Source organism: Teleopsis dalmanni, chromosome X (assembly GCF_002237135.1).
Source record: "Teleopsis dalmanni isolate 2A chromosome X, ASM223713v2, whole genome shotgun sequence".
NCBI lineage: Eukaryota > Metazoa > Arthropoda > Insecta > Diptera > Diopsidae > Teleopsis > Teleopsis dalmanni.
Window position 1 is genome coordinate 47758529 of NC_051848.1, and position 11470 is coordinate 47769998.

The following is an 11470-nucleotide window of genomic DNA, read 5'->3' on the forward strand; positions in this document are numbered from 1 at the left end:
TGCGGTTCTTACTGGTCATTGGTGGTTACGAACTCACGCAGAGAAACTGCGTATTCCCCATAACTCTCACTGCAGAAGTTGTGGAAACCCGCGGGAGAAAGAAACAATAATACATTTTCTCTGTGAATGCCCAGCTCTAGCATCCAGAAGATATAGGTTCTTAGGAAAATACTTTTGTGATAGTTTATCAGACTGCTCAATGGTAAGGATGAAAGACCTGTTAAATTACCTAAATTCGGTGGGATGGATTTAGTCTCTACTCTCCTATACTAGGGTTCTTGCGAGGAATGTGGTAACAAAACGGCGAAAAATTGCTAATTGAGGTACATTTGAAGTTATCTTATGACCTGCCACTGCAACCAACCAATCTTATCTGATTAGATCATTTGAGTTATTGGAATATCAGAAAATATTAAATTCTGTGGACATTTGGTTCAGAGATTGGAAATTAGATTGCATTAAAAACATTAAAGCAGCTTGACTTGATGTGATGGTATGTATGTATTCTCATCTAATATATTATCTACTACAAGACTAGTTATGGCTTCCCTAACAATGATTACTTTTATTTGTATTAAAACATAAGAAAAATGTTTAGGGTGTTAATTAGCAATTTTTATTGTAGTTCAGAGTTTAATAAATTTTAATCCATTTTTAAAAATTTGCTGTCAGTTTGTATTGTCTATTTAATTAAATTAGTAAATTATGGAGACGATTTTTTTCTTTCTTGCTATGAAATAATTTTTATGGAAGGCCAATCTTGCAAAATTATGTATTATATTTAATTCTGATAATTTGTATTTTTTATTCGAACCTGGGACTTCATGGTTATGTTGTCTCATCCAACCCTATCTTCTTTGAATTTTGTTGCCAAATACTTATATTTAAAGTGTTTTTCGTCAAAAGAAAACGGTCCCTTTGTAGCGAGGCCATTTTTAGTGTTTGAATTAATGTCTTTAGTGACTGATGTGGATTTTTCAATAAAAATATGTCTAACCACAGTACGAGTACTATTACGGTGTTTGGGTCTTATGTATGTACTATTAATTTATATATTTCTCTATTACAATACATTTACGTGTGTATAACATAACATAAGTAAGTATTTGCTTAGAGTTCCATCACATTTCTTTTCTTAACGTTGATTACCTTAATCACTTAAAAACTAAATTTGAGTGACGAAGTTGCTACTGTAAAGGAATATTTGAGCCTTATTTTCGTCTTTACTAAACTCCAACTTGTCTTTGCCAGCTAAAATTTAAAATCTGTCAGTCCATTTATACGTCTATACAAGCGTCACAAGCGTCATGAGCGTCAGTAGCGTCAGTACCGTCACAAGCGTCACAATACATTAATGTATATGCGAACATGCATGCGATGGTTGTATATAGTGTGCCGTATATGTACTCAGAACTTGGCTTTATATCCTTTGGTGTGGGTGTTTGAAATGTTTTGTTCGTTTCGTATGGTATGAGTGAAAGTGGATGAGTCGATGAGGGTAAACTGACTTGGACATATGAAGAAGGGAGGTTTGTGTTTCCAGTTATTTGAATAAATGCTAAGGTTGAGACTGAGACTGAGACTGATTTCTTCAGCATTTCTATTCAACTAAATGTGTGTATAAATGTTAGTGCTTAGAAATTTCTTACGGCAAACTTTGTTGTTCTGCAAATGTGTGGTGTATGGTATTGGGGTTTTGGTTTGGTGGGTTTTGGTGTGTGTATGGTACGTGAAGACGCTAAGTGGGTAACTAACTACTCATACTGGTATAAATATGTGTGATTAGGAATGTATGAATGGGTGTATATAATATATTGGAAAACGTTTGCTGTGTAAGAAACATTGGAATCTTGTTTGTTAAAGGTAGTTTAACTTGTTCTATGCGTGTGAGTAGATTCATATTTTTGTCTATTTTATATGTATGTAGTAAGTATAGTTTTTAGAAACTTGTACGTTTATATGTATGTATGTTTTTATATATTTACGTATATTGAAAAGTGTATGTTGGAGGCGCAGCTACTTTAAGACCTAAGTTTCGCTAACTGATGATATATAAATGCATAATCATACAGACACAGCAACTTTTTTATATCCAAGATTTTAATATATAGCAGTCATAACAAGGAATAGCAAAAGGGAAGGAGTATAAAAAGAAAAAAATACAAAAATACAAAAATAACTACTTATAAAAAATGAAAGCATTTGTAAAAACGTTTCGCTTGAAACTAGTATATTTGTAGATGTATATGTTTAGATTTATACATAAATATTGCTGGTTGAATAGTACCTATAAGTTGACATCAGTCAATAAAAACTTCAAGGACATCCTACGCACCGCTTCTTGTTGGCGGTATTTAATACTAGTCTATTTATGTTGCTATTTAAAATCTTAACTCTCTCTATTGTGTGGCTGAATGTATAGAATATAAAGTTGCATGCATTTATATATATATGTATCTGCAAAATCTTGCTTTAAACGCTTTAGCAGTTATAAGTGCGGAGTTCTTTGCGGTTTTATGAGAAAAAATATGTTGATATATGCAAATATATGCATATGTAGGGAAAAGGTGGTAATATATTCACTAGATACATACATATGTTTGAATATGTGACCAATGTCAGCCCTTATTGCATTAATATTTGCTGATATTCTTTAGTAAATGAAGAAATTTTAGGGTTTGCAGAATTTAAGAGCTCTTAGTAACATAATTTGGCAAAAGTACTAAATTTCTAAAATAAAATTTGTGCAACTTATTAGTATGTTTAGTGAAGCTGTTCCTTTAATGGTAGTGTGAAGTTAACTACTGGAGTACTTTTCTACTAGACCTAATAACGTATATTGCTCTATTTAAACTTATACATTTCACGTGTACTTTACTTCAAGCAAAAGTCTTCTACAATTTGGTGATATGTAATCTTCTTTTTGGCCAAGTAACTCCTTATTACTTTGCCCAAACTGAAGCAATCATACTAAGAATACTAAGAACACTAAGAAAAACTGCAAAAATAGTAAGCTTAAAAATCTGCAGCAAACTCGGCCACATACTTATTTGTATATATACACACAAATATATGTATATATATATATATATATAGATATATATGTATAATCTTAGGATAGTAGACATTTTCATGTATGCACATCACTTTGTGCAGATGTTCGCACGCGCAAACCGACAAAATTGTATTTCTATTCGCAAAACGTATGCATACGATAAGCTTGAAAAATTTCGTACCGAACACTTCCATATACTTGCTCTTAGTGTGTTCTTTATCTTTACATTTAAGACAAATAACACCACCCAAGAATCTTTGCTTCTTTGCTTCGTTCGTTCTTTTTTCTTTGTTATTTGCGATTAATGAATTACGGTTTGTTCTCTTTGGTATGTACAAGCAAAGCACATATACAAATGCATACTAACGTGCATACGTTCGCCTGTCCGCTTGTGCTCACCATAGTTCTGTGTGCCAAGTTACCCAGTTGAATGCCCCGCACTCTTATCCCTTTTGCAAAAGTTAATTGACGTGTTCTCCTACATTCACACAAAGTGCCAAGGCAATGTCCTTAGACATTTTATGTATGTATGTATGTATGTATGTAGGAGTGTTTCGGTTTTTAGAAAATTGGGGGATGCATTTATTGTCCACCTCTTCGCGTGGTAGGATCAAATGATAAAGGAATTAATAATTTTTCGTCTATGCTTTCTTTCTTTATTTCGAGTACTTTCGGTTCCTTGTGCGACATTTTCTTAGCCGAAGACCATAAGTAATTTGTGAAATGTATATTTGCTATTTGTTCAACGGTTTTCAGAGGTGTTAGCTCTATGTTTTTATTTAAAAAATCTATAAATATTATGCCAAAGAAAGTATTCGTTAGTGTCAGGACATTTGACAACCGCGTATAGATACGTCTGGTTGGAATTTTGTGTAAAAGTTGTAATAAGTCATTTGAGTGACACTCAAATAAGGGTGTTCATCGGTAACAGCTTCCAAAACATACTCAATAAGCGAAGTAAAGTTAACAACAGAAATGCCGCTTCAGTTGATGCCGTTTTTCGAAATTCAACCAAAATTTATTAAATTCTAATTAGGCCGCTAGAAGCTTATTCATTTACCAAAGCAGAACTCCACTAAACGGGAAGATATAATAACTGCAGAGTATAAAATCAACTTGAAATTGAATTCTGAATTTATTAGCACTAAATATTGTTTCGTTTTTTTTTTTCTATCAATCTTCTTTCTTTTTTTTTCAATGTTCTACCTTTTTCTTATCTGGGTAGTATAAAATCCGGTGAGGATAGCGCCAAAAAGGATATACTTGTCCGCACAAACAAAGCGAAGGATACATACGCTTAGCTAAGAAAGGTCTTGCAAACGTTATCAACACAAACTAAACTTAGAATTTACGTTGTGTAATATGGCTCACAACAGAAGGTTAGGTTAGGTTATACCGGCGATCCCTAGGAGATGCACTTAGGTCTATTGGCCTATTGTGTTACTGTATATATAAAAAAGCACAGAGTTTAAAACCACGTACAAAAGGTTGTGAAACATGACTCACAACATGTTAAGTTAGGTTATACCGGCGATCACTATTGAATGCACTTAGGCTTATTGGTCCATTGTATTACCATATCTTTAAAAAAACTCAAAGTTTAAAACCACCTACAACCTTTGGGGAAGTTCGAAATGCTTTTCGAAGCTCAAAATGCTTTAGTGTCAGATCTTGAAAAAGAGGACGTCCAAAAACATCAACGCTACATGCCGAGACTTGTGCATTAGAGAAATTGTGAAACGAATTAAAAGTAATCGCAAACAATCATACGAGATGGAAATGTGGCACTGAGACCCTGTGCTCCTGAAAAAGATAAAGGAACTAACAAAAAAAAATTCGTTGGACTTGTGTTTCCAAATAAAGCTGTAGTTTATAAACTCGTTCTAATTTATAAAAGAATGGTTAGTGCTTTGGTTAGTGTCACTTACAAATAAAGTCACAAATAAAAAAATTTAGAGCTTGGACATTGAAAATTTATGTAGCCTTGGGTACTTGTAGAAAAACAAGATTAGTCAGCGTTTCAAATTCGACAGACATAAGTTCTAAGCCTAGTACTTGCTATTCAACAAATTATATAAGTACTATACACTTATTAAATAAAAATTCGAATACTTCGTCAAATCATTAATGATGAGTACTTGGCAATAATCGAAACAGCATTGTATGATCAGTCAAATTTCAATACATTTATTAAAATGTTTGTTATTGTTTCTTCATTACTGTTCAAAACCTTCTAACAGCAAATATTGTTATATGAAACTGGATATATGAGCTACCAAATCTTACCAAAAATTTATATTTTCGCAACAGCTCACTTCTTAAGTCTATTAGTTGTAGTTAGTTGGTTAGTTAGTTGCTTGTTTAGAGCAGCAGAAAGTTATCTGCTGACCTCAATTAACGATTTTTCGCCGTTTCGCTACCCTACTCCTCGCAAAGAACCTTAAGATTTAAAAAGATAAAAACTAAATCCATCTAGTCGAATTTAGATAATTTAATAAATCTTTTATTCTTACAAATGAACAGTCTGAGAAACGGTCAAAAACGTGATCCTATTATTTACTAGAGACCTGTTTTCTTTCTCAAAATTTAGCTGCCGATTGCGATAAAACTGAAAAATTCCACTGGTTGTTTCTCTGCGTGGGTTCCTAAACATCAGCGGTTGGAGAGAACAGCAGTAAATTTGCAAAATTCACGCGGTCGTTTTTAATCAGGTTTCACTATCTGGTTTTGTTATATGTAGGACATGTTAATTGGGAAGTATCACATGACTTAATAATGTTATTACATATTAAGTGGATTAATTTTCGAATCAAAATATGATATATGTAACTTAATTTTTATCTCCTATATTATTGCTAATTACTAAGTTCTATCGTATTACAAAGATAGGATGGGTTTTCAATATATAATAAGTATGAAAATTACATATATATACATATTATATCAAACGATTTTAAAAGTGAACTTTCTTGATTAGGAATAAAAAGACAATAGAACTAAGTACTTTATGTTACTGATCTGCTACATTGACAATGTAAAATATAATTAGCATATATACATATAACATCAGTAAAAGTTTGTAAGGTAATATAGGTATATTATAGATAGCGTCGCTACTGAGAATTCCATATGATTTTTACAAGGTTGCAACTTATAAACAATAAGTCCCGAAAGTAATGAATGAATCCTGTGAAAATCTGACGTTCAATTCAGAAGTTACAGTGGTTTCAATGACACAACGTTAATTGTTCTTCGATGATTTATGGAGTTTTAATTTGATCGTTTAAGTACCGGTATTACTGCTTCGGATAATAAAATTCGACAACTATTTTTAGTATAATAAAAAAACCCATAAAAACAGTTTGAATTAGCGTGAAGTTTGAATATCTGATTTCTTAAGGATCATATCAGATATTGTTTTTCAAGATGTGGCTTAAAAGTTAAAGAATTCCTGAGAAACTATTGAGCTAAGACGAATAGACGTCGTTTTTAAGTAAGTGTTCATTTTCTACGAGTGGCATTAGGGATTATACGAACGCAGAGAGTATCGAAAATTCTTTGTACTTAGACGATTCTCTGTGCATTGAGCTAAGAAAAAGAAGTTGCATCATGTAGGAATTGGCTCACGAAAACACAGTGTTTTTTGGAGGCATTAATGATGAAATCAAATATATCAAATGTCAACCAAGATTTAATTTAAATCTTGAGGTTGAAGATGAAATGTTTTTTAAGGTTAATCTTACATATCGAAAGATTTATAAGATCCTTATTATGGTATACTGAAAGTAATCATAAAATTTGAATAATAATTTTGAATACAAAGAAAAAATGGTTTCTAAGTTAATCTTACATCTTCGTCTTACTAAAACTTTGCTTATATCCAAGTATTTTCGATATCCGTCAGCATTAAATTGGTAATACAGAATCAGTTAAGAGTACTCCTTACAGCGCTAGATTCTACTTCTGAACTCCATCTTCCTTAAGGAATTCTCTGAATCTCTGCATGGGCATCTTATTCTGCATAAATAACCGTAAGATTCATTTTGCGTTACATCGGTGGCGGCAATAGTGAAATAAAACGAATAATACAAAACAGCTAAATAAACTGCAGAATGTGCAGAAAAAATGTAATGTACTTGGATAGAATGTACCTTTAAATAAAACTTAATTACCCAGTGATCATCCATGTCGCAACACATATGATCATGAAAAGCCTACACGGAGAAAATGGTTTTACACTTATTAACTCATGCCTCAAGGTTTTTTAGAAAAAAGTATTTTATCAATATGAAACTGCTGATTGCAATAACAAGGAAAATATGTCACTTACGATAATATATACCAGGTCCAAAAGCTTCGGGCAAAAACGGAGTTCTGTATCGAACTTAAAGCGCAATAGCAAGGCAGTTACGGAACTGCACTCAAACCCTTTGTCCAGATAGAAATTTCTCGATTTGGATAGTCTAGAAGAGGATAAAACTTCAGAGTTCTGTAAATGCATCTGAAAATATCTACCGTCAATAGCACAAAACGTTCTTATTTCTGCTGTAGACTGTTTACCGGTTTCCAACAAGCGTGAAGCCGGTAGAACAAGAGTACTCGAAGAGAACGTGCATAAAAGAAGAACCACTGTCGTGCTAGTTACTTTTATAATCAAAGAATGATGTGGCCATTAGAAGCGGACAATATTCAAGAAAAGAGCATTTGTTTTAAAAAGTGGCCGAACACGTAACAATATCAACGGAAAAGATTGCACACACCAATAAGTTACATGTATTGGAATATTTAGTTACTGCTTTATTTTAAGCAAAAAAATTTCCAGACTTTGCAAATAAATGTACTATAATTGGAAGATTTAGCTTAAAAGTCGTAAAATGCAGTACGCCAACAACTGACTAAAGAAGATATAGAGTGCTAAAATAACAGCTAGACGCTGTTATCCTTCCCAAGGAATAAAAAACATAGTAACTATACTAGTAATCAGAAAGATAATCCAGTGAATTTTGGACAGTAAGATAATCTTACTGTTCACTCCGTATGCTAGATATTGTAGGTAACTACAATAAAACTAAGATTAGCAGTGGCTATTTAAAGAAGAAGAGGCCTCAGTACTAGGCAACATGTCCTTCGTGAAGGGAACTCTAAGGAAATCTTGGAAGAAAGTGCAATAACACAGATAGGATTCCACTATGCAATGTGATGTTATAGAAAATAAGTACGGCATAGACAGCCGAAAAAACAGCCTTTCTTAGGTCAAAGCTGTTTATTACTTCTTATATACGGGTATATTTATTATTACACTTTTTCCTTTAACGTAATTTCCAAAGTTTTTAATTTTTTGACTTTTTTATAAGAATGGAATGTCATAACTAATCTTATAATCATTTAATTTGGACTATTTATAGTAAAACACTCGCAACTTAAAAATAATAGTGTCTTTTTCTAACTAGGTTTCAGTATCTTATTGTTGATTCGTCTGCTTATGAAGTTTTTTATGTTTAGGCTTTTTAATGTTGGTTGTTTATTTGAATCCTTTCTCTACATATTACTGTTATGTTGTCTAACATGATTCTGCTGCGTGTTTTGATTTAACCATTGTTAGGCTAACGGTATATTGTTTTTATATATCATATCCTGTTGATGTAAGCAAAGTCTTCTAAATTTCATTTAGTAGTCTCTAAGTTGGAAATATAAGATAAGCTAGAAAATTTATTTGGATTTATCGTTATCGTCTATTTTTAAAAGTTACTTCTGACAAAGGCAATAAAACGGAGATATAAGATAGAATAATAAAGTTAGAGATCTGACTCCGCTAACAATTGAAACAGAGTCTGTGATCAAAAGAATTATGGTTTATTCTCATTATTGTTATATTTTTGTTATTATATATTTTTTATTTCTATTTCTGTTATTAATACTTATATTATTATTATTATCATTATTCGAATATCTCACAGTCAATTGACTGCCATTCATGCTTTTTAAGTCTTAGACCATATACCCCATGTAGTCCATGTTTTATACACTTATCCAAGCTCAAATCCAAATTTATTAATACTGTTTTCTGCATTTCTGTGACCACATATCTTTTGAGATTGAGATCAACTTTTATTATCATTATTATTATTGTTATTTTTATTTTTTTATTATTAGTATTATTTTTATTATTATTTTATCATTATTATTATAGTTATTGTTATTATTATTTTTATTATTATACTTATTTTAGTTTTTTATTATTATACTTATTTCAATGTTTCATTATTATTTTTATTATCATTATTATTTTTATAAATTTTTTTTTTTTATTTTTGTTATTAATTTTATTTTTATTATGTTTTTTGTATAGTTTTTAATCGTGATCCTAATGATGACTATAGAATATAATAAAAAATATTAAACGTTGAATTATTTAATAAAAGGGGACCCATAGCCGGATTAAAAAATATATGAAAACCATTATAAAAAAACATGTCGATAAATAAATTCAAATGTTTTTTATTTTTATTGTTATTATTTTTATTTTTATTATTATTAATAATAACATTTTATTTGTGTATTTTTATTATAGTTTTTTATTTTATGAAGTGAGTTTTAATTGTTAGATTTTATTATATATTTTTTTTATTAATTTTTACTATTATTCATTTTGTTATTATTTGTTTTTAATGTAATTATTAGTTTTATTATAATTTTTTATCTTATGAGTGAGTTTTTATTTTATTTTATTTTTATTTTGACTATTATAATTTTTGTTATTAATTTTTTTTAAATAAAATTATTAGTTTTATTATTATTTTTTATTTAATAAGTTAGTTTTTATTATTAGTTTTTACTTTATTTTATTTTTACTATTATTATTTTTGTTATTAATTTTTTATTATTTTTATTATCATTATTATTTTCATTAATATTATACATTATAATAATAATATATTTATAATATTGTTATTTACAATAGTAACGCTGTATGGCTGTCGATTCATCAGTCAGCTGTACAGCCAATAGGTCAACAGCGCACAGTCAACGTATTTTGCCTGGGCTCAGGCACGTCTGTGCAGACCTGCTTTAGAGTAGTCGCTATTTAACATACAGCTATAAAACACCGTCGCGTTATTATACCACTTCGCAGCCACGGTTCAGCACGCTATACGTGCAGCAAAATAACGTCATTTATCACAGCCTGCGGCTCTTTTCAAGGGAGAGTATGTGGCGGCCTACTTGCGTCGTATAAACGGACATCAACAAAGTAATTTGTAATTTAAATATACATAAAATTTTAGCGCTGGAAAATTCTGATGTGTAATGTTAGAATATTTCCTATGCATAATAAGTTACATTTTGGCTTTGTTTAAAATTAAAATATAATAATTAATTTACAAAACAACGCTGTGTTAAAGTTTATTATAAATTTTAAAACACGCATAAAAGTTTTACTAATGGTAAGATTTATGTATGTGATTTCGTGGTTGATTGTTGATATCACCTCGTAAATTCCAAATTTATGATGAATGAATGATTTTATACAATTTTTTGAATAAGTTGTTTTTATATTAGGAATAGGAAATTTATATTAGGAATGGGAAATAAACCAATATAAAGTAATATTATATCTAGATCTGTTTATGGTTTGAAAATGTATAATCCACTAAAGTAATATTATATCTAGATTTGTTTATTGTTTGAAAATGTGTAATCTATATAAAATAGATATAAATTTTAGAATGTTAATCCTAAATACAATTTTATTTTATTTACTATGAAATATAAAAGAGCTAAGAAATCTTGGACTTACCTTGTGTAGCAGCACCGATGCTTTTCTTTTTGAAGCCATTTTTGTAGTGCCACCACCTCCCGTTGACGACGCTGTACGTGTCGATTGTTTTTGGGGTTTTCTCGGATTTTTCGGAATTTTGAATATTTTTCGTTATTCCGGGGAAATACACAAAAGGTTTTCACACAAACTATAAAAAACAGTTCAGTTTCAATATAAGAAATTGTGCTACTGTTGGCTAAATTTATTTATTCTTTTTTTTGCAACTATTTCTGGTTGAACAGTTAGTTCACAAGTTTTTTAATATTTTTTATATATAAATATATATATTTCTTTTTTAATTTGAATTTATCGAAATCACTGTTTGAAGTGAAGTACCAAATGATTTGATATTTATTTATGTAGATAACTTTAGCTGTATAGTTACTTCAAATCTTTATAGTATACACTGCACTTGCTAGTTAATTTGTCGTATTAGCCCAACTGTGTGTTTTAAGAACTTGTTGAATTTGGCGGCAATCACTGTTATTGTTGTGGTTCTACGCTTCAGTTTTGTGACACTTATGCTCTGTTGTCAATTATAAAATTTATTGATAGACGGTGATGCCGGTTTTATTAATTTTTAATATGTAAGCTAATCT

The 11470-nt window shown here is 30.3% G+C and overlaps 1 protein-coding gene across 1 annotated transcript in view; it reads right to left on the reverse strand.

Annotated features, from left to right (window-relative positions):
* LOC119689441 (mediator of RNA polymerase II transcription subunit 3) overlaps positions 1–11066 on the reverse strand; it is a 35826-nt gene extending 24760 nt beyond the window's left edge. The window contains exon 1 of the mRNA XM_038104272.1: positions 10851–11066. Coding sequence (XP_037960200.1) covers positions 10851–10889 — 39 coding nt within the window. The 5' untranslated portion in view covers positions 10890–11066. The remainder of the gene's footprint in view (positions 1–10850) is intronic.
* Between the last annotated feature and the right edge of the window lie 404 nt (positions 11067–11470).